Source organism: Rana temporaria, chromosome 13, assembly GCF_905171775.1.
Source record: "Rana temporaria chromosome 13, aRanTem1.1, whole genome shotgun sequence".
Lineage (NCBI taxonomy): Eukaryota > Metazoa > Chordata > Amphibia > Anura > Ranidae > Rana > Rana temporaria.
In genome coordinates this window covers 48,253,755-48,278,028 of record NC_053501.1, presented here as the reverse complement: position 1 = coordinate 48,278,028, position 24,274 = coordinate 48,253,755, and the positions used below count along the sequence as shown (strand labels likewise).

At 43.7% G+C, this 24,274-nt stretch overlaps 1 protein-coding gene across 9 annotated transcripts in view; it reads right to left on the bottom strand.

Moving 5' to 3' along the window:
* Positions 1-24,274, bottom strand: part of PCNX1 (pecanex 1) — a 173,874-nt gene that overhangs the window by 115,165 nt on the left and 34,435 nt on the right. For 6 of the 9 annotated variants that reach the window (XM_040333117.1, XM_040333119.1, XM_040333120.1 and 3 more), the window contains exons 4-5: positions 18,255-18,294; positions 12,089-12,178 (exon numbers count right to left, since the gene is read on the bottom strand). In XM_040333117.1, coding sequence (XP_040189051.1) covers positions 12,089-12,178; positions 18,255-18,294 — 130 coding nt within the window. The remainder of the gene's footprint in view (positions 1-12,088; positions 12,179-18,254; positions 18,295-24,274) is intronic. The other 3 variants (XM_040333121.1, XM_040333125.1, XM_040333126.1) reach the window with 1 other exon arrangement.

Here is a 24,274-nt window from a genome sequence, read left to right as displayed (position 1 = left end):
AATAAATACCATTACTAAGGATGAGCTCCGGCGTGTTTGCATAGAACATGTGCAGAGCCCGCCAGGAAGTGCGCACAGCGCTGTGCTAATCACAGCCAGGGAGACATTGTCCCGATGCTCGGCTGCAGGGATCGTGAAATGTCTCCCTGTTTGTTATTAGCGCAGCGCCGTGCGCACTTCCTGTCGGGCTCTGCACGTGTTCTATGCGAACAAGCCAGAGCTCATCCTTAACCAATACCTTCAGCTGCAAAACTCGCTATCACAACTTAAAAAAACAAACCAAAAAAAACAGGCAAGTGGGGCTCCACCCACCCGGTCACATCATTCATTCATTAAGTTCTGTGAATGAATTTACAAGTACTGACTTTTGCAGTTCTTAACTACCAGGGCACTGTTGCGTGCTCTGGTAGTTCATGGTCTCTACCTTTCATTGTGTAACTGCCTGCCCATATGAGGTACGAACAGACAGCTTACCCAGACAATCTGCAGGGAGCTTGGGATTGCACCTGTGATCTGCAGATTGCGAGTGCAATGTTTGCAGGCTCCTAGTAAAAAAAAAAAAAACGAAATTGCACATTTTTATACCTGCAAAAAGATGTGCTTTTATTTCGTTTACAAAGGTGAACTTATCTAAATTAATGAGTTGCCATAGCAGTTCTGTTATCCAAATACCAGCCTCAAAATGGACCCACAAAAATAACTTTTTTTTTTTTTATAAACAGCCCAATAAAATCTGATCCTCATCACTTTGCTGGTAAATTTAACAGTCAAAACGAAACAATCTTTTATTAATTTCTTTATAAATTTGTTAGAAGCATCTCGGAGCTAGACATTCCAGATAAAACTGCACATACTCAAAAAATAAAGGGTGGTCTATGATCTGAGAATGCTTTTATGCCGTTTATCAGTGCTGTTCAAATACTGCAAATTGTGAATCGCTTAATATGAAAACCCAACATTTCATATTCCTGATAGGTGCCTGCTCTGTACCATGTACGTGTATTAAAAAGTATCCTGTTCTCTTTGGATTGCTTACATTGTGTGAAATCCTTGGTGTTTGACAGTTCCTCTGCAATTTTATTAAAAACTGATCATACTGGGCATGAGAGTACAGGGTGGTCAGCTTTCTAGTTGTGCTGGGAACTCAGCCTGCTCTTCTCCAAAGACTTGTCCTGACACACCCCCCTCACAGCCATTCACTGGAAGGCCAGTGTGCTACCGTTTCTCCTCCCCTAACTCTGAGCTCCTTATGCAGAGGAGAACAAACTATTATTATACAGGATTTATATAACGCCAACAGTTTGTGCAGCGCTTTACATTGTTAGGGCAGACAGTACAATTAAATACCGGAGGAATCAGAGAGCCCTATATGATCAAAAAAAAAAGGGGGGGGTATTGTTTTATGTGTATACACAAATGTTTTGCCCTTCGTTTCTATTTTAAACGGAATGTGCTTTACTAGGTGAGGGTTTACATATATTAACAGGCTATGCAAATATAATACAAAAGTAAAGAAAGGAAAAAATACAAAATAGTAGGTGCCAGCAGAAAATTTTACAGATTTTTTTATTTTTTAATTATAAGATAGCACACACTTCAAGCCTCTGCAAGAAAGCAGCAAAGCATGATAATATCCAGCCACCTGTGTGTACATAACTTTACATTACTGCAGTCAGCAAGGAGTATGCTAAAATGCAGTTATCGTGGGCCATTTAACAAGCATCTACTGGAGAGTAAATGATCTGACCACATTCATATACATATACACACACACCAGAACATAAATTCCATCTGGCTCTTTGGAACAGTAGCATTTGTCTGCCATATTCAAACAGCTCAAAACTAGGTCAGGACATGTCAATGACACAGCCTCGGTCAGTATTGAAATCATGCAGTCAGGGCACAAATTCACTTATGGGTAAACATTAGTGGGTTTTAATCACCTAATGGCTTTTTAAAGCAATTGAGGACTATGGTTACTCAAGTTCTGCTGCAGAAACGGCAACATTAGCCATGGGACTCTCACTTCACTTGTTGCAATTTTTGAAAATTAAAGTGGTTTTAAAGCTCCGATATGAAATGTAAGCAAAACATATGATGTACTTGTCTCAATCCAGAGCAAGGAGTTTCATTTCTCTCTGCTAGGTAGTCACTTCTGACAAGTTTTGCCGACACCAAGAAAAAAAAAAGCGACAGGGAAGGGAGCGTCTGCACACAGTCTGCGATTGACAGCCTCAGCTCAGTTTCTGTGTGCTGTGTGATTTTCTTCTCTCCAATCAGCTCTCAGAGACAGGCTGTAAAAATTCTGGACTTTTAGGCTGCATTCACACCTAGACGTATGTTACCGCGGCGTATTTTGCCGCGACAAATTGCGGCGTTTTGTCCCGCGATTTAACGCGACAAAACGCGGTGAAATATGCCGCGGTAACATACACAGGAGGGGTGACAACATTGTCAGCTATGGCCGAACGCCAAAAGCCGCCTGAAAAAAAGGTCCGGGACTTGTTTTGGGCTTCAGGCGTTTGGTGTGGAGATGTGAACCATCTCCATAGCCGACAATGTAAACTCACCCCTCCAGCGTATCAGGGGCTGCTGCGGCTTTGCGCTACAGGCGTATATATGCCTAGGTGTGAATGGGCACTTAATGGATGTAGAGAAGAGATGGCTACATATGAATAGGTAGAAATTATGTAGGATGATTTGTTTCATCTTTATCACCTGAGGCCAGAAGCTTCACTGGGTATATGTGAGGGCATACAACACCAAAACTGGGACCTTATGTCAGTTGATTTAAAAAAATCTGTTCCACAAAGACAGCGATTCCCCCCCCTGGCCGTTCAAACCCTCTTAAACAGTTTGCTATTTTTATTTTATTTTTTTACTTATCAAGTAACTTATCAAATTAACATTTTGTTTGACAAAAGCAAAGATATAGACGTGTATATAATCTACATTGGCATTCTCCAATAAGACTTCAAAAACAAAATATGCTTCACACATTTAGATCAAAACCCAACTGCATTAACACAACATTAAAATGCAGCCAAAATTACCAACAAAAAACAGCACAAGGGACTTAATTTACAGTCAGTAGGATGAGTTCCTTGTGCCAATCCCTCCTCTGTTAGTGAAAATCTTGCTCTGCCCTTAGCACCCCCACCATCGTAATCTTCTGGTGCGGTGGGGGTTAAAAAAAGGAGCCAACAGGCTGTCAGACTTTTATCAGAGCCCAACTACACCTGCCCTTCCCACCCAGCTGCTCCATTCATAGAAGCCGTACTGCAGCGCCTGTGATTAGAACGCCGTCTAAGAATGGAGACGAGGTGAATGATTTTTAGCTTCAGCCCCTCCATTCATAGATAACTTTTTATTGATAGAGGCAGTAGTACAGCTTGGGCAGAAAGGGCAGACATGGTCAGGTTCTCTTACCAACAGCCCCTTTAGTTCTATTAACCCTTGCTGCATCAGAAGATTATGGCAGTGGGGGGGGGGGGGGGGGGGGGAGTAGCTGCCAGCCGAGTAAAACATTTTAGGCAGGCAAAACAAAACTGAATTTCTTTTTATTAACACTAGGTAGCAGCAAAACATACTAATATGCTCTACGTGTACTTACCTAACTTTACATTACTACAGTCAGAAAGGGTATAAGCTGCCCTTTCTGTCCAGCTGCTCCATTTATAGAAGTCCTAATACAGCTTCTATGAATGGAAAACAGTCTAAAAAAGGAGTACAGGCGGGTGATTGTTCGCACCTTTCATAGAGGCTGCTGTTAGCTTCTATAAAACAGAGCGGCTTGGGATGAACAGGCTGGGCTCTCAAAAGCCTGCAACAGCCCGTTAGCTCTAATAACCCCCATCGCAAGAGAAGATTATGGCAGTGGGGGTAGTTGGGAGGAGGGGGGGGGGCAGGACGGTGCAAGGTTTTTACTAACTAAAGAGGATATATATCCAATGGATTGTATGACCTAACTGCAATAAAACAAATTGTGAATAAAACCTAAAAATAACGTGTGACTGCCTGAAAGGAAACCTGTGCCGAGGAACACGGGGGCTACCACTGGTGACCTCCTGAAAAAACTACCCACCTGGACGACCAACTTAAATGCAAAGTTACTGACCTTGCAAGCCACGTCATAGTGAATTCCTTGCCCAATACTTGTAAATAATGAAGTACTGAAGACATTAGTTTAGCTCATCAAGCAGGGAACTTGCACTATCTGGAGGACTCCAAGCGGTATTAAACGCAACATCAAATATTATATTGCAGCTTACCAATTCTTACATGTGAGAAGTACATTTTTTTTTAGGCTCCTATTTTCACTTGATGATCCTGCCGGTAAGGTATTTTTTTCCAAAAAACTATCCATGCAAAAGTAGCAGTTAGAGTGTTGAGCAAACCATTTACCACTGACAGGGGTGCTTACAATGATCGTCTTATTCATGCGTGTAAAAACCTTATCCAAAAAAAGAAAAAAAAATGCGCACCGTAACTGGTTAAAAAGTATTGGCTGGAAATTGTATTTCAATTTGTAAATGTACCTAAATCTGCTGGTACATCCAACACTCCCCTCAGACTGATGCTGCTGCTGTCCAAAGGTGTCCCCCTGTGCTCCTAGCCAGAGTGTAGGCACCAATTAGGGGTTGACCGATCTAGTTTTTTTCAAGGTCGATATCGATTTTCATCTGCCTTTCAGGTGCCGATATTTTGTACATTTAAAGTATCAACACAATTTCTACACAAATCTGGTAAAAATTGAACATGGTTATTAAAATTGTAATATTAAATAGTAAACTGGTAAAAATAAAGTGCTGGAAAAATAACTTCCTAAATGGCCTCCTAAAACAAGCTGCACACTGACCAATATGGGTCATTTTGGTAACTTTCTGGCCGATACGGATTATTTGAAAATTTTCAAAAATCAGCCCTAATAATCGGCCACTACAATAATCGGTCAAACCCCTAGCATTAATACAGGAGGCATGTTACTAGCCAGTTTACCAGGTGAGAACATAGGGGGGGAAAAAAAGAGATTTTTAATACAGCTTACCTGTAAAATCTTTTTCTTGGAGTACATCACGGGACACAGAGCGGCATTCATTACTATATGGGTTATATGGAGTACCTTCAGGTGTAGACACTGGCAATCTCAAACAGGAAATGCCCCTCCCTATATAACCCCCTCCCATAGGAGGAGTACCTCAGTTTTGTAGCAAGCAGTATGCCTCCCAAAATGGTCCTCAAAAAAGAGGGGTGGGAGCTCTGTGTCCCGTGATGTACTCCAAGAAAAAGATTTTACAGGTAAGCTGTATTAAAAATCTCTTTTTCTTTATCGTACATCACGGGACACAGAGCGGCATTCATTACTATATGGGATGTCCCAAAGCAATGCTTACAATGAGGGGAGGGAGAACATCTCCAAGACAAAAGGATTTAATTTAGAGATATACTCAAATCATAATAAATCCAACTTAGTTGAGAAAAATAAAATTTTTAAATTTAACTCGAACAAGAGGAGCCCCCGGAATCCGAGGGTCTCAAACTGCAGCCTGCAGCACTGCCTGCCCGAAGGCAGCATCAGTATTCCTTCTTACGTCCAACTGTAGAATTTTGTAAACGTGTGGACAGAAGACCAGGTTGCCGCCTTGCAAACTTGAGCCATAGAGATCTGGTGGTGTGCTGTCCAGGAGGCGCCCATGGCTCTAGTAGAATGAGCCTTTAATGATACTGGAGGAGGCAACCCTTTCAAGCCGTAGGCCTGAGTGATTAATTGCTTAATCCACCTAGAAATGGTGGACTTTGCAGCTGCCTGCCCCTTCTTGGGCCCATCCGGTAGAATGAACAGCACATCTGTCTTCCGGATCTTCTTTGTAGCTTTAAGATAGGCCTTCATGGCCCTGACAATATCCAAGGTATGCAGCAACCCTTCCTTTCTGGAAGTAGGTTTAGGGAAGAAGGATGGTAATACCAAATCCTGGTTCAAATGAAAACTGGATATGACCTTCGGAAGGAAGGAAGGATGAGGGCGGAGAACGACCCTGTCCTTATGAAAAACAAGATATGGTTCCTTACAGGATAAGGCTGCCAGCTCCGAAACTCTTCTTGCGGAAACTATGGCAACCAAAAATACTAACTTCCTTGTCAGTAGAACCAAAGGAATATCAGCCAACGGCTCAAACGGTTGTTTCTGTAAACTTGACAGAACAAGATTTAAATCCCACGGACAAAGCGGGGATTTAACTGGAGGTCTAATACGTAAGACCCCTTGAAGGAAGGTCTTAACCAGCGAGTGGGTGGCCAGCGGCCGCTGAAACCACACTGACAGAGCAGAAATCTGTCCTTTGATTGTGCTTAATGCCAATCCTTTATCCACTCCTAGCTGGAGAAAACGTAATACTCTATCGATGGTAAATTTGCGAGAAAGCCATTGCTTGGACTCACACCAGCCTACATAGGCCTTCCAGACCCTGTAATAAATCACCCTAGAGACCGGTTTCCTGGCTCTGATTAGGGTAGAGATTACTTTCTGAGACAGACCTCTACCCCTGAGAATCAGGGATTCAGCTTCCAGGCCGTCAAATTTAGATGCCGTAAGGCAGGGTGGAGGATCGGACCTTGCGATAGCAGGTCTGGCCGTAGAGGAAGAGTCCAAGGGTCTCCCACTACCATCCTTAAGATTAGTGAGTACCATGCCCTTCTGGGCCATGCTGGAGCTACCAGGATGACTGGTATGTGCTCCACCCGGATCCTGCGCAGCAGGCGGGGTAGTAACTGGAGCGGGGGAAACGCATAAAGAAGTTTGAACTGATGCCAAGGGCAAACCAACGCATCGGTTCCGCAGGCCATCGGATCCCTTGAGCGGGACATGAACCTGTCTAGTTTCTTGTTGAGTCTCGATGCCATGATATCCACGTCCGGCACTCCCCATCTTTGGCAGAGTGCTTGAAAGACTAGTGGATGCAGAGACCATTCCCCCGGCCATAGAGTCTGGCGGCTTAAGAAGTCCGCCTGAAAGTTGTCCACTCCTGGAATGAATATTGCCGATATGCAGGGCACATGAGCCTCTGCCCATAGAAGAATCAAGCTCACCTCTCTCTGAGCGGCTTGACTCCTGGTTCCCCCTTGGTGATTTATGTGTGCCACGGCCGTGGCATTGTCTGATTGAATTCTCACCGGGAACCCCTGCAATTTTGACGTCCAAGCCCTGAGGGCTAGTCGAGCAGCTCTGAGCTCCAAGATGTTGATGGGCAACTGCTTCTCTGGCTTTGCCCAAGTACCTTGGCGAGTGCAACCATCCAAAATTGCTCCCCAGCCCGTCAGGCTGGCGTCTGTGGTCACTATCTTCCAAGCCACTGGGCTGAAAGACCTCCCCTTCAGTAGATTCTGAGGGTCTAACCACCAACACAGACTTTGTCGGACTCTTGATGAGAGCGGCAACGGGATATCCAAGGCCTGTGGCCTTCTGCTCCATGCTGACAGGATGGCTGCCTGTAGGATGCGAGTGTGGCTCTGGGCGTATGGTACCGCCTCGAATGTGGCCACCATCTTGCCTAGTAACCTCATACATAGGCGAATAGTCGGTTCTTTCTTGCTTAGAACCAGTAGGATTAATTCCTTGATGGCTTTTACCTTCCTCAGAGGTAGGAACACTCCTTGTTGTTCTGTGTCTAATCTCATGCCGAGATATTCCAACTGCTTTGTGGGCTGGAAAGCTGACTTTTCTCGATTTAGGACCCAGCCGAACCTCTCGAGGTATTGGACCGTGAGGGCCACTGCTCGCTCCAAGCCGGGAGACGAGTGATCTATGACTAGGAGGTCGTCCAGGTATGCTAGGATCGTGACCCCTTGGATCCTTAGTTTGGCTAGGATTGGAGCTAGGACCTTCGTGAACACCCGGGGGGCCGTAGCCAACCCGAAGGGAAGCGCCACGAATTGGAAGTGACGCGAAGCCACCATGAAGCGTAGATATCTTTGATGTGGCTGATAAATTGGAACATGAAGGTAGGCATCCTTTATGTCTATGGACGCCATGAAGTCGTCCTTCTGGAGTGTGGCAGCTGCTGACCGCACGGATTCCATCCGAAATGAGCGGATCTTTAGATATGCATTTACCATCTTTAGGTCCAAAATTGGCCTGACATCTCCATTGGATTTTGGGATGATGAATAGGTTGGAGTAGAAACCCAGCCCCTGTTCCAGGACTGGTACCTCTGCTATTACTTCCTGGGAAAGTAGATGATCTAATGCCGATCTTAATGCGGCTCCCTTTTCCGGATCGTTTGGAATCCTCGACTTCTGGAAATGAGGAGGAGGAAACCTTAGGAAATCTAATTTGTAGCCTGTGGCCACGGAAGACCGTACCCACTCGTCGGGAATGCTGGCTTCCCAAATCTCTGAAAAGAGTCGCAGCCTTCCCCCCACCTTCGTGGGTGGGGGCGCCCCTTCATAAGGTTGGCTTGGGGGCTGGTTTTGCTGGTTTGCGAAACCACTGCCTTTTGCCTCTAACAGCCTGTCCTTGTGATCTGCTGTTGAAGCCGAAGTTTGCTTTTGCAGGAGGCCGTCGATACTGCTTGGCATTAGAGGGCCCCTGCCCAGGGGAATACTGTCGTTTAAACGCAGGTCCCTGAACCTTCTTCTTAGTTGGCAAGAGAGTACTCTTGCCGTTTGAAATGGTCTGAATGTATTTATCTAGGTCTTCTCCGAAGAGTCGTCCTCCATGGAAGGGGAACCCTACCAGGAGCTTCTTGCATGGGGGCTCAGCCTCCCAGCTTTTTAACCATAAGAGTCTTCTCATATGGATAAGGGATAACGATAAACGTGACGCTTGCTGGATAGAATCCTTGATTGCGTCTACCGTAAAACATATGGCCTTAGGGACATCCGAAAATTTTTCTGCCTGCTGGGCCGGAATAAGTTTAAGCATCTGCTTAAATTGATCCGATAATGCTTGAGCGACCCCAATCGCAGCCACAGCTGGCTGTACTACTGCCCCTGCAGTAGTGAAGGAGTTCTTAAGTAGTGCTTCCAAGCGCTTATCAACTGGATCCTTGAACACCTGTATGTTTTCTACAGGGCATGTTAACGATCTGTTAACACATGAGATGGCTGCGTCCACTGCAGGAGTAGCCCATCTTTTGGAAAAATTTTCTTCCATAGGATATAGGACAGAGAACCTTTTAGGTGGTAAGAAGATCTTATCTGGCTTGTTCCAATCTTGGAACAAAATTCCCTCTAATAGAGGATGGATCGGAAACACAGCATTGCTTTGAGGCGCCCTCAGTGAGCCCAAAGCTGAAACCGTCGATACCTGGAGATCTGGTACTGGCAAGTTGAATGTCCTATGGACCAAGTCCGACAATCCTTGAATCCACCAGCTCTCCCTCAGGGAGACTGCCCCAGACTCATCTGTATCCGGGTCTTCGATCCCTGAACCTACTTGGTCCGTGTCCAAGAGGTCGTCCAATTCCCCTGAGGAAAGGACCTCCTCTTCTGAGGGTCCGCGCTCGGGCGACGGAGATCTATTCCGCTTACTGCCCCGCATAGCTGCGGATATCATTTTTCCCATGCTTTTCTGCATCTCTTTTAAAGAGGTGAGTAATACCTCCTCCGTGACCATCTTAGGGTTGGACTGACCCGCGTCAGCTCCAGCCCCAGATCCCGATGGCCCCAAGGCTCCCTGTAGGGAAAACAGCGGCATACCATGGTACAATACCGAGGTACACCTGCTACCTATTGGTATTTGGAACTATAAAAGTTAATTGTCCAAACACCTGTTTGGGGGATAAAAAAATGCTTCCTCTCCCCTAGATGACTTTTTTTTTTTTTTTTTTTTTTCGTTTTTGTTTCAAATCCAGGAAAGAAAAAACATTCTGTCCCCCTGAGTAGTATTGCAAAGAAAAACTATGAGATGGAAAAGAAACAGCCTATTTCTAGGCTTGACAAAACAGTCCTCTGAAGACTGCAATATCCTTTCTGGCCACTGTGTGTCCTCGGCGCCCCGTGCTGCCGCTCTGGTCTTTCTCCTCAGTTCCAAAGTATTGATGGAACAAACAAGGAAGGGCCGCCCCTTCCTTTAAGCCACTGACCCGCCCTTCCCCCCCCAGCAATCTCAAACAGGAAATGCCCCTCCCGACAGGGGGAGGGGGGGGGGATTTTGGGAGGAAGGGACCTCTCTGTTCCAGCAAACTGCAGCCTGCAGCCTGGAACACACGAGGAGGTCAGCGTTTTGCCTGCTTGCAGGCTCTGAGGAGGAAGACTGAATGGAGCATCGCCTGGAGGCCTGCAGGTAAGCAAAGCTCTCTGACACACACATATATTTTTATATAACACAGGCCCCACTCAATGCTTTTCCAACACTACAAGGGAGGTCACATCTTATGGGGAATAATACATAGAGAGCCATCCTATCTTTATGATATGTGACTAGTTTGCCAGATGCAGTGCATAACTTTAGGCATGTCCCCTGTGACCCCCCAGAAAAAAACCTGCTAAGAACCAAGTTCCGCAAGTTTTCCCCTCACTTACCTGCTCCATGCCGCAGGACTTTGCCAAGCAAGAGGCCCAATCTTCCCCCATCTCCGTGGGGATGTCTAGACCTTCAGGCCCTGGGTTCCTATGAAGGATCCACTGTCCTGGGCCCATATAGCACCCTGGCAACAGAAAACTTTAGGTACCCAAAGGTTTCTAAGTTCTGGGCCCAGGGTCCAGCTCTCTAAAAAGAAAAGCATTATGGGCTATACCCCAAGGGTTTGGGGTCCGGTTACTGACCACTTTAGCGCTGAGGCTTTTTTGGACAGAACCGGTAGCTCACCTAATCCCAAGGATGCGGAGGCAAGCTAAACCATGACTAACACCTAAGACACTGGCGTAAAAAACTGAGGTACTCCTCCTATGGGAGGGGGTTATATAGGGAGGGGCATTTCCTGTTTGAGATTGCCAGTGTCTACACCTGAAGGTACTCCATATAACCCATATAGTAATGAATGCCGCTCTGTGTCCCGTGATGTACGATAAAGAAAAGGCCTTAAAGCGGAGTTCCGGCCACAATTTCACTTTTTAAATATAAATACCCCTGTAATACACAAGCTTAATGTATTCTAGTAAAGTTAGTCTGTAAACTAAGGTCCGTTTTGTTATGTTGTTACAGCATTTAGACACTTTATAAAACAGAAATTGACTGGGGCCATCTTAAGTGTGGGCATCATGAAGCCAGACTGTATGACTTCCTGGATTTCAGCCTTGCAAATCTCGCACATGCTCAGTGCTGCACAAGCAGTGTCAGATCAGGCTTCAGCACCTGTGCTGTCCAAGTCACATGATTCTTTGAGACTGGGGAGTGCACAGACTCCTGGAAAGTTACACCCGCTACATTCCCAGGAGTCTGTGCAATGTAGGTTAGGAAGCATTAAGCACCTAGGTGCAGGAAGTGGGAAGATTAACTATTCTGCCTAGCAACAACACTTTGAAGGCATCTAAAAAAAAAAAAAAAAATTCGTAAAGGACTAATGACATTTTTTTAAAACTACTGATGTAATGTTATATTTATGGGTGGAACTCCACTTTAAAATAAAAAAACAAGGCAGCTACCAGATGTAATGATTGGTAAGCAGTAATATATTACATGTTAGGTTTTGGGTTTAATACCGCTTTAATAGCAGTCTCTCAGCACAGGCTTCCATTAAGTTTTCTGCATAGAATGAACTTTAAGCACTTTAGGATCAATTAAAAAAAAACATTTTTGTGACAAATAAGGTTACTTACTGCACAATGAAACATATTAACATGACTGTATCTTATATGTTATAAAGCCGGTGATGGAAGCAATAAAGCCCTGAGCCAAGAGCTGCTGCAGCCATGCTGATATTTTCAAGCATATTATGAAGGTAGCATTCCAGCTGTGATATACTATATGCATTGGGAAGCTCATTTAGCTAAGCAACACTGCAGGTGTCTAGAAGCATTGTTTTAAGGACAAACACTGCTTATCTGAAGACTACTTGCTCATGACCTTGCATTGGTCAATTTAACATGCAGCAAGCAACACAAATCCAGCAAGTCATGGCATCTTGTGCACAAGATCATTATGTTTTACCTTGGTCTTCACTTCCTTCTTTGCACAAACTATAGCTCTGGCCAAGGCTCAGACTGATATCATCTGAGGTCTTTGCAGCATCAGTATCCCCTGCAAAGACAAGAAGTGTCACGCTAATGTGACCCATGTCAACGGACACTAGGCTAATGCTTAGTACTCATGGTAACCACATGAGGGTGCCAACATAGATATCACATTGCTTGAAAAGTGCTGAAAGACTGCAACTCATTTGAACGTGTGCTGTACTTAAGATGGCACCACTGCCTACGCACAACAGGTTTACTGTATTAAATTGTGGCAGGGTTAAAGTATTAAAAGGAAAAATAGCGCTACCATTGCTCAAACCATATAAGAATTACTAGTTGCCTAGACGTCTTTGCCTTAAAAGGATAATTCCACTTTTGCAAAAAATAAATAAAATACATGCACTTTATTTGCAGTGAAAAAATTTGCATTTTTTTTTTCTTAGGGGCCTCTTGGGAAGATCAGAAGATCTCAGGCTCCTGCAAACTTTCAGTACAGCTGTCAGCTCATAAGTTCCATACAGGAAGACAGTTTCTGAAGAGCAGGAAGAATCAGTGAACTGGGAGGGCATTTACCAACACACCCTCAGTTTGAGAACTACAAGCCATCTGCCACGGTGGAAATAGGACTCGTAGTATATTCATTCACAGAACTCTGAGCCCCACACAGCTGTCTTGTTTAAATTGTAACAGTGGGTGTGGGGAGAGGATACCCTACCCATTGTTGGATTGGGGATCAGGGGTGGGCTTGCTGTTGCTTTAGTCACTTCCGGACCGCCCACCGCATATATACTGCAGCAGGGCGGCCAGTCTGTGCAAAATCATGTACCTGTACGTGATTTCATGCATGCGGGGTAGGGGCGAGCGTCACTCCCGCTGTGATTGCACACAGTGGGAGCCAATCAGCAGGTCCAGCACCCGTGACCCACCATTCTGTGGAGAAATGGAGTAGTGGTCTGCTGATCTATCAGGGAGCAAGAGATCTTGCGTTTCAGCTAAGCTGAAACACAATTCTCTTTTCCTCCAGTAAATGCATCACACACACTAAGCACCTCCCAGGGACACACTTAACCTTTTGATCGCCCCTGGTGTTAACCCCCTTCCCTGCCAGTGTCATTTATACTGTTTTTTTTTTGTTTTTTTTGCGATGACTGTATTGGTGTCACTGGTCCCCAAAAAGTGTCACTTTGTATACAATTTGTCTGCCGTAATGTCGCAGTCCTGCTTTAAAAAAAAAAAAAAAAAAAAAAAAAAAGAAAAAAAAAGATCCCCCACCACTACTAGTAAAAATAAAGAGTCCCTAAATATCCCATAGTTTTTGGACGCTATAACTATTGTGCAAACCAATCAATATACGCGTATTGGTATTTTTTTACCAAAAACATGTAGCGGAATATATATATATATATATATATATATATATATATATATATATATATATATATATATATATATATATATATATATATATATATATAGGTATTCGGTATTGGCAGGTACTTAAAAATAAGTATTGGTACAACCCGAATATATATGTATCGGTAATTGGCATCGGCGAGTACTTAAGGGAAAGTATCGGAACTCAAATATCGGTGAAACCCTATTTGACACTAATGAAATATTTGCAATTATACTTCAGCATGCCATAGTAACATCTGACAAAGATCTAAAAACACTGAAGCAGGCTTTGTGAAAATGAATATTTGTGCCATTCTCAAAACTTTTAGTCACAGCTGTACATGTGTGTGAATGTGCTTTGATATGTTGGAGAGAAGCCCATACCACTGAAAACCTAGGCATTCCAAAAAGTAACCAGCTTTGGTGGTCTCTAGATCTAGGTTTCACTGCTCACTACTGACTCATTATGATGGCAGCCTTAGTAAGCAGTAGTGATTTGTGGCACTAAAAAGGCAAGTTACAGATCCAGATGCAAAAAAAAGTTTCTTCTAAGGGATAAAAAGTAGTATGGCCAAAGCTTTTTCGGTCATACTTCTCTTGTGGGTCACAGTAGTGCACTTAAAGTGACTGAAAACTATTTTTTTTTTACATAAAATGTTGATGATGCATGACATCTAAAACAAACAGTCCAGTGATGCGCAATCGCAAGGTAAGCTCTTTGAAGAATCACTTCTTCAGATGTATCCCACCATCTCCAATTCCACTTGATCACCATATGTTAGCCAAAGAGAAAAAAAGTATCATAGTGTAGTTACAATGTAGCAGTGTTACTATAGCCATATGTTAATATTAGCACTTGATGATTTGTGACTGCACATCACTTGACCGTTTTGGTTTTAGACTTCAAATAATAACCACTTCAGCCCCAGAAGGATTTGCCCCCTTCCTGACTAGGCCATTTTATGCGATACGGCACTTAACTGACCCTTGCAAGGTCGTGCGACGCAGTACCTAAACAGCATTTATGTCCTTTTTTCACCCACAAATAGAGCCACCTTTTTAATGGCATTTGATCACCTCTGCCGTTTTTATTTTTTGCGCAAAAAAAGAAAACAAAAAAAAAAATTACAATATTTTGTATATTTTAGCCATAATTAATATCCAAAAACTAAATAATTTCTTCATCAGTTTAGGCTGATGTATGTTCTACATATTTTTGGTTTAAAAAAAAAAAAGAAAAAACGTCATGGTTTATTATAATTTTTTTACTAGTAATGGCGGCGATCTGTGATTTTTATCATCAGGACTGCGACTTGCTCCTGAGCCAGCTCGGTGTCCCCATAAGACACAGAGCGCAGTGTAGCTCCCTCCTCACCAACTGTAAGCCTCAATGCCTCCTTTTGCTGTGTCTGAGCCAGTGACGAGGGAGAGAGCCAATGAGGAGGGAGAGAGCCAATGAGGAGGGAGAGAGCCAATGAGGAGGGAGAGAGCCAATGAGGAGGGAGAGAGCCAATGAGGAGGGAGAGAGCCAATGAGGAGGGAGAGAGCCAATGCTCTCATGCACCATCCTTGGATCGAGATTGGGCTCAGGAAAGACTAAGGCTGCATTCACACCTAGGCGTATATACGCCTGAAGCGCGACGCCGCAGCCGCCCCTAATACGCTGGAGGGGTGATTTTACATGGTCGGCTATGGAGATGGTTCACATCTCCACGCGGAACGCCGAGACGCCTGAAGCTCAAAAGAAGTCCCGGACCCTTTTTTTTGGGGCGGCTTCGGCGTTCGGGCATAGCCGACCATGTAAAAAATCACCCCTCCAGCAAAAAAACAATGTTTAAAACGTCGCGTTTTGTCGCCGCAAATCGCGGGACAAAACGCCTATTTGATGTCGCCGCAATACGCGGCAGATCACCTACGCTGAGGTGTGAATGGAGACTAAGGGGGAAGCTGCATACTGAAGGCTTTTTTTTTTATCTTAATGCAGAACATGCATTGGATGTAAAAAAAAAAAAAAAAAAAAACACACAACCTTTGACCTTTACAACCACTTTAATTTTACACTGCTTTGACCCAGAGACAAACGACAGTGGGCTTTAGCATGTGGCGCTTGCTCACTCCCCTCTCCTGCCCGGTGGTCCAGTGAGCGCTGGAGGGGCAGAACAGCCAGCGGTGACTCGCTGTTCTCTGCTCTGAGAAGACGAGAGCTGGGAGATCAACAGTCGTGATAGCTCAGTTCTCAGTCTCGTGCCGAAGAGACAGCAGCAGTACCGAGGGGAGTATGAAGGTTTATGTTATTTACCCCAAACATCACCTTTAACCCTTGCAGTGCCTCCTTTCATACTGTACACAGAAGCATTAACTGGTGTTATTGCACATCTGCCTTGAGTTAATATCAATCCACAGAAAACCATATTTAAAAGCTAAACTCCACAGAGATATAAATGACACAAATTAATGTAGCCTTCTATCCATTAGTACATCAATAAATCTATTTTTTTTTTTTTTCAACTGCAAGCACTTAATTTTGACCTGGCATCAACCACTTGCAGCTTTTCAGCAGCATAAGAAGCCAGTGAGTTGTGTTGCACTGCTAATGTGTTGACAAGGAATATGTTAACATGGGGAGAGGGCACACTGACAGAGATGAGTTCACCAGTCTGCAGCTTTTTCTTTCAATGTCCATTCACAGACTGGGAAAGGGGGCAAGCTCAACACGGGCACAAAAAATAAAATATACATTCCTTCACAGTTAAAAGGGATATAAATTTACTTTGTGTGCACCAAATGTCTGTGCACTGCAAACCTAGGCATCGCCTTTTAAAAAGTAGTATTGACATAACCGTGCAGTGCATAGCCTGTGGGAGGGGCCAGCAGCTCCACCGACTACAGGCTGCCTTGTGTTCCGTTAGAGTCGGCGACCCGTCAGATTAGGCAACAGGTGTGATGTTCTGTCAGCTTCGCATGCGTTCCACCGCTACCATGTTTGCTCATCTGACAGAACACCTGAAGTCAGAAGAAGGCAGCAGACGACTTAGTACACCCAGCCAAGTCTTGAATGTGAAAGTAATTTTAGCAATAAAGTGAGCGTATATAAATATAGTGTATTGACATTTGCGATGCTGTTTGGATGTGTCATTTTGAAAGCCTAAAAGTAGTAAGATGTCCGCTGCCGCTTCTTCTGACTGCAGGTGTTCTGTCAGATTAGCAGACCTGGTAGCGATGGACACATGCGCAGCTGACGAAACGTCACTTTTGTTACCTAATCTGTGACCGGTCTTTACCTGCAGCAGGAGAAGAAAAAAAGCAGGCCTCCTGTCATGCCAGGTATTTGAGAAAGCTGCATAAATCACAGAAGGGTGTGGGCAGAAATATAAAGCTTTTGGCAGGTAGGCCAGTTCTCATACATGTATCTCGTCTATGTATTCAGGAATTTGCCTTGCGTTCATCTAAAAAAAGGCCATGAGCAAGCTGGGCTTTAGATCCCTCAGGTGAGTTAATGATCTAAAAACTTGCTATCCAGTGAATATGAATCTATTTCCTAATATCTATACACAATGACGTTCTATTGCTGGCCTGTATTGTTTTTTTCCCTGTACAGCAGCACTAATTAACCACTTAAGACCCAGACCATTATGCAGGTTATGGACCTTGCCCCTTTTTGCGATTCAACACTGCGTCGCTTTAACTGACAATTGTGCGGTCGTGCGACGTGGCTCCCAAACAAAATTGGTGTCCTTTTTTCCCACAAATAGAGCTTTCTTTTGGTGGCATTTGATCACCTCTGCGGTTTTTATTTTTTACGCTATAAACAAAAATAGGGCGTCAATTTTGAAAAAAAATGCAGTATTTTTTACTTTTTGCTATAATAAATATCCCCAAAAAGATATAAAATAAAAAGAATTTTCTCCGTTTAGGCCAATACGTATTCTACATATTTTTGGTAAAAATAAAAAAAATCGCAATAAGCGTTTATCGATTGGTTTGCGCAAAATGTATATCGTTTACAAAATGGGGGATTGTTTTATGCCATTTTTATTAATTATTTTTTTACTACTAATGGCGGCGATTTTTTCCGTGACTGCGACATTATGGCGGACACATCGGACACATTTTTGGAACCATTGTCATCTTCACGGCGAAAAGTGCTATAAAAATGCACCAATTACTGTGAAAATGACAATGGCAGTGAAGGGGTTGACCACTAGGTGGCGCTAAGGGGTAAAGTGTGCCCTAAGGGAGTGATTCTTACTGTAGGGGGGTGTGGCTGTAGACATGACGTCACTGATCGTCGTTCCCTGTATCAGGGAACAGACGATCAGTCTCATTGCCACAGTGAAGAACGGGGGAAGGTGTGTTTACACACACACACACACACAAACACATCTCTCCCCGTTCATCAGCTCCTGTTACCGATCACAGGACCGGGTCTTCGGACCGGGTCGTGTGCGCGACCTATGGCTGGGCTCTTAAAGGCAACGTACAGGTACGTGCCTGTTTCCAGCCGTGCCATTCTGCCAACATAAATGTGCAGGAGGCGGTCCTCCAGTGGTTAAGGAAGTGGAAATAAATATTTCCGGTTAAATTCCATGAGCCACATCTGATGGAGTACAAGCACAGCATCTACAACGGTTGACACATTTAATAGGACTGTTAATCAACAGAATTCCTAGAGCAACTATTAATTTTATATGACCCATATGAATATGCAAACCAAAAGCATTCCACCAATTAGCATGCTGTCATACCTCTACTCGTTGATGCAGCTCCATATCTAGACATTCCAACCTATAGAGGAAGAAAACCATAAATTATAATGTACAATAAATTCACAATAGGATTTTCAAGTTACTGTAAAATTATTTTCTTGGCATACCCAAGGGACACGTGATAGTAGTTCAGTTACATAGGGTTATTCTTCTGCCTTTGGATTGGACATTGGCAAAGACAAAGCTGCAAGGGCAGCCTAGTATAACCCCTCCCACACTGATAGTGTCAATTTTGTAGCAAAGCAATGGTAAAAATAGCAAATACTGTAGTTACTGACTTAATAAAAAGGACACTTACCTGTCCAGAAATCCAGTGCCATCCTCACCCAGGCCAGTTCCCCAGTCTTCGTGTCCTCAGCACCGGCATGTTAACTAAGGAAAGCCGGCTGTGACTCCTTGTGGCTTCACAGCTGGCTTCCTACTGCGCTTTGTAAAGGGAACACATCACAGGTCCCAGAAGGCTGTGGGCAAAGGGGCAAACTGTCAAAAACAAGAAACCCCCCCCCCCCCAAAAAAAAACAAAATGAGCAGAGGGGGGATATTATATAAAGCAGAACTTCGCTTTTAGGGTAAAGTTCTGCTTTAATGTTAAGAGCTACTTACTAAAAATGTATGAAGGAAATATTAATGTATTCTAGTCTGTAAAACCATATAGTAGTTCTAAAGGCTAGACTTTTTTTTACTATAATGCATACCCTGCATTAAAGTAAAAAAATGTCTCACCCCCTTTTATACTTACCCGAGTCCTGTCTCAATCCAGCACTGCGCCTGTCTGCAGTGGCACTTGTCTCTTCCTGGATTCATAGGACAGATTGAGAGCAGTGGGAGCCATGGACTCCTGCTGCTGTTAATTAGATCCTGTGAGAAGGGAGCGTGGTTGTGATGTGTCCCTCTATGGATTCACACAGCCTGGTTTGGGAACCAGCCTGCAGGTGTGCCACAATGTACCTGGCATAAAATCTCTTGGTGCCCACTGAGGGATAATGCATGGGGGCGCAGAGAGAAGAAGCAAAGAGTGCCAGCAGGAGACCGCAGAAGAGGAGGTTCGGGCTGATATGTACAATACCACAGAGCAGGCAAGTATAACATGTTTACTATTATAATAAAAATACATATATACTTTACAGCCACTCAATGAATGTAAAAAAAAAAAACTGAAAAGTATGCCCATGTACAGTATAGTATGCACTCAATACTTGGTGGGGGCTCCTTTTGCATGAATTACTGCATCAATGCGGCATGGCATGGAGGGGGATCAGCCTGTGGCACTGCTGAGATGTTATGGAAGCTCAGGTTGCTTTGATAGGGGCCTTCAGCTTGTTTGCTGGCCAATAAAGCACAGGGATACCATGATTAAACCAGGTAGTGATACTTTTGGCAGTGTGGGCAGGTGCCAAGTACTGCTTGAAAATTAAATCAGCATCTCCAGAGGGAAGCATGAAGTGCTCTAGAATTTTTTTGTTAGAGGGCTGCCCTTTGGACTTGATAAAACACAGTGGGCTATTACCAGAAGAGGACATGGCTTCCCAAATCATCAATAAATGTTAAAACTTCACAACGGACCTCAAGCAACTTCATTTTCCAGCAGGACTTGGCAACTGCCCACACTATGCATGGAAGTGCGGGCAGGTGCCAAGTTCTGCTGGAAAATTAAATGATCATCTCCATAAAGCTGGTCAGCAGAGGGAAGCATGAAGTGCTCTAGAATTTCCTGGTAGAGGGCTGTGCTGACTTTGGACTTGATAAAACAAAGTGGACCAACACAGCAGATGACATGGCTCCCCAAATCATCACACACTGGAAAATTGTGCATTTCATTTGGAAATCAAGGTCTCAGAGTCTGAAGGAAGAGTGGAGAGGCACAGAATCCAAGTTGCATGCGGTCCAGTGTGAAGTTTTCAGTCATTGAGGATTTGGAGAGCCATGTAATCTGCTGGTGTTGGTCCACTGTGTTTTATCAAGGCCAAAGTCAGCGCAGCCATCTACCAGGAAATTATAGAGCACTTCATGCTTCCCTCTGCCAACCAGCTTCATGGAGATGCCGATTTCATTTTCCAGCAGGACTTGGCACCTGCCCACGCTGCCAAAATTATCAATATCTTGTTTAATGATCATGGATCACTGATTGATTGGCCAACAAACTCCGCTGACCTAAACCCCACAGAGAATCTGTGGGGTATTGTCAAGAAGAAGAAGGGAGACACCAGACCCAACAATGCAGACGAGCTGAAGGCCACTATCAAGGCAATCTGAGCTTTCATAAAACTTTAGCAATGCCACAGGCAAAATCGCTTCCATGCCACACCAATGACTTCATGCATAAGAAGCCCCCTGCTTTTTTTTAACAGAATTACTGAAATAAATAACATTTTGGATATTCTAATTTTATGTGATGCATCTGTATTATTATTAGGAACTTGAGTTCTAGTGACTTTCGGACATTGTTTTCATTTTAACAGCGTTAGATCATAGATTTAGGACTTGTTCTTCGCCTTTCATCAGGACAAGCAAACAATGCCAAGTTGTAAATATGTAGACAGCACAATTGCAGCTTCAGACAACTACATTTTATGGAGTAGTTAAAACAGGAAGGGAGTATTTGTGAACAATAAAGAGGCATACAAGTATTATGAAGTCAGCAACATAATACAGCAATGATGATAAACATTTTTTTCTTCACAAAGCTGAACTAGTAATTTAACCAAACAATGCTTATGCTAGCCCAAGGATAAATAGATCAGTTGCAGTAAAGGGATAGGGAGGTCTTTCCTGGTATTAACTAAAATACTAAATATGTTTGACCCCTGCACTACACAAATATATGACAAAGTTAGCTCAAAATCATAGCAATTAATTTGAAAAAAAAAAATGCCGTTAAATACCAAATATGTGCAATCACTTCACATACATCATAAAATGAACACAAAGCATGGTGCAGCTTTACCTCAAAGCAATATATGACAAGTCCAAAAAATTCATATAATGGGCCATACACACGACCGAACATGTCTGCTGAAACTAGTCCGCGGACCAGTTTCAGCAGACATGTTCGGTCGTGTGTAGGCCCGAGCGGACAGGATTCCAGCATACATTTGCCCGCCGGGCCTTTTTCCAGCGGGCAAATATTTCTGGACTTGTTTTAAAACAGCCCGCTGGAATCCTGTCCGCTCGGACATGTTCGGTCGTCTGTACAGACCTACCATACATGTCCGAGCGCCCACCATCCCTCGCATGCGTCGAATGACTTTGACGCATGCGTGGAAGCATTGAACTGGCAGGGCCGCCCATGTCGCCGCGTCATCGTCGCGGCGACGGTGCGGCCACGCCCCGTGTATTGTTTACACGCGGATTTCTGTATGATGGCGAGTACAGCCACCATACAGAAATCCCCGGGTAGACATGTACGGTGAAAACGGTCTGGTGGACCGGTTTCATCGTACATGTTTGGTCGTCTGTACATGGCCTTAGAGATGAAAACAGACTGTCTTTAAGAGTTATTCACCATGCCTTCTATACTCTTCATATGTTTGTGAAACATCACCACCGTGCCTCAAAAGAAGTACTCTCACCGTTTGGGATGGACCCCACGAGTTCTATACATAGGAGGTCAAATAGTGCTTTTTGATCATGGGGATTTACCCTTTGGATAGTCTGCAGACTCTTAAATGATGCATCACACAAAAATTAAAATGGCTCCCACTTCACTATACAGGGAGTGCAGAATTATTAGGCAAATGAGTATTTTGACCACATCATCCTCTTTATGCATGTTGTCTTACTCCAAGCTGTATAGGCTCGAAAGCCTACTACCAATTAAGCATATTAGGTGATGTGCATCTCTGTAATGAGAAGGGGTGTGGTCTAATGACATCAACACCCTATATCAGGTGTGCATAATTATTAGGCAACTTCCTTTCCTTTGGCAAAATGGGTCAAAAGAAGGACTTGACAGGCTCAGAAAAGTCAAAAATAGTGAGATATCTTGCAGAGGGATGCAGCACTCTTAAAATTGCAAAGCTTCTGAAGCGTGATCATCGAACAATCAAGCGTTTCATTCAAAATAGTCAACAGGGTCGCAAGAAGCGTGTGGAAAAACCAAGGCACAAAATAACTGCCCATGAACTGAGAAAAGTCAAGCGTGCAGCTGCCAAGATGCCACTTGCCACCAGTTTGGCCATATTTCAGAGCTGCAACATCACTGGAGTGCCCAAAAGCACAAGGTGTGCAATACTCAGACATGGCCAAGGTAAGAAAGGCTGAAAGACGACCTCCACTGAACAAGACACACAAGCTGAAACGTCAAGACTGGGCCAAGAAATATCTCAAGACTGATTTTTCTAAGGTTTTATGGACTGATGAAATGAGAGTGAGTCTTGATGGGCCAGATGGATGGGCCCGTGGCTGGATTGGTAAAGGGCAGAGAGCTCCAGTCCGACTCAGACGCCAGCAAGGTGGAGGTGGAGTACTGGTTTGGGCTGGTATCATCAAAGATGAGCTTGTGGGGCCTTTTCGGGTTGAGGATGGAGTCAAGCTCAACTCCCAGTCCTACTGCCAGTTTCTGGAAGACACCTTCTTCAAGCAGTGGTACAGGAAGAAGTCTGCATCCTTCAAGAAAAACATGATTTTCACGCAGGACAATGCTCCAGCACACGCGTCCAAGTACTCCACAGCGTGGCTGGCAAGAAAGGGTATAAAAGAAGAAAAACTAATGACATGGCCTCCTTGTTCACCTGATCTGAACCCCATTGAGAACCTGTGGTCCATCATCAAATGTGAGATTTACAAGGAGGGAAAACAGTACACCTCTCTGAACAGTGTCTGGGAGGCTGCGGTTGCTGCTGCACGCAATGTTGATGGTGAACAGATCAAAACACTGACAGAATCCATGGATGGCAGGCTTTTGAGTGTCCTTGCAAAGAAAGGTGGCTATATTGGTCACTGATTTGTTTTTGTTTTGTTTTTGAATGTCAGAAATGTATATTTGTGAAAGTTCAGATGTTATATTGGTTTCACTGGTAAAAATAAATAATTGAAATGGGTATATATTTTTTTTTTGTTAAGTTGCCTAATAATTATGCACAGTAATAGTCACCTGCACACACAGATATTCCCCTAAAATAGCTAAAACTAAAAACTACTTCCAAAAATATTCAGCTTTGATATTAATGAGTTTTTTGGGTTCATTGAGAACATGGTTGTTGTTCAATAATAAAATTAATCCTCAAAAATACAACTTGCCTAATAATTCTGCACTCCCTGTACATTCATTATACATAGTGAGATCTGCTGGAGACACACAGAGGAAGGATGAGAGTCTGATGCACTACACGTTTTTCTTTCCGATTGGTGGATTTGCCGTTTTCTGCCCTATGAAGGACTTGGTCCTGCATTGACACATCCATTGTGTATATTCAGCTTTGTTGACCCTTTGGGCGTAGGCTCTTCGGGGTTCAACACTTCTGGTAAGCCTCTGTATAATTGGTTGCGGTTTTCTTCACAAGTGTGCATCAAGTTCAAGTGTGGAAATATCGTTGATCTAGGAATTATTCACCTAGTCATATACAACAATCAAGCTTTTCTACATATTCACTTATGCACTTTTTTTTCTTGATATTTCTTGAATAGTCTTTGTTAACACATCATTCACTTGGTGATTTTTATTTTTGGTTTACATTTTATTTCTTTAACAGATTTATAGTGTTTAAACCTCATCATTATCCAGTGCTACAATTTATATGTTCTGTTTGTCACTCTCCATTTTGTCTATTGGTTTTTGTAGCTGCTCACTATTTAGATAGCGTGGATTTATTTTGTTTTGTATTTTTCACTTCACTATACATGACTCCAATGCATTGCATTCCATAGGTAAAGGGAAAACTTTATAGTGTTAAACCATTAAAATGTTATGGTCTTTGAGAGATTCCAGAGGGATGCAACATGCCAGGTGGAAGGAACCTACATGACGACTCCAGACAGGAAGTAACCAGGGCGCCATCTTT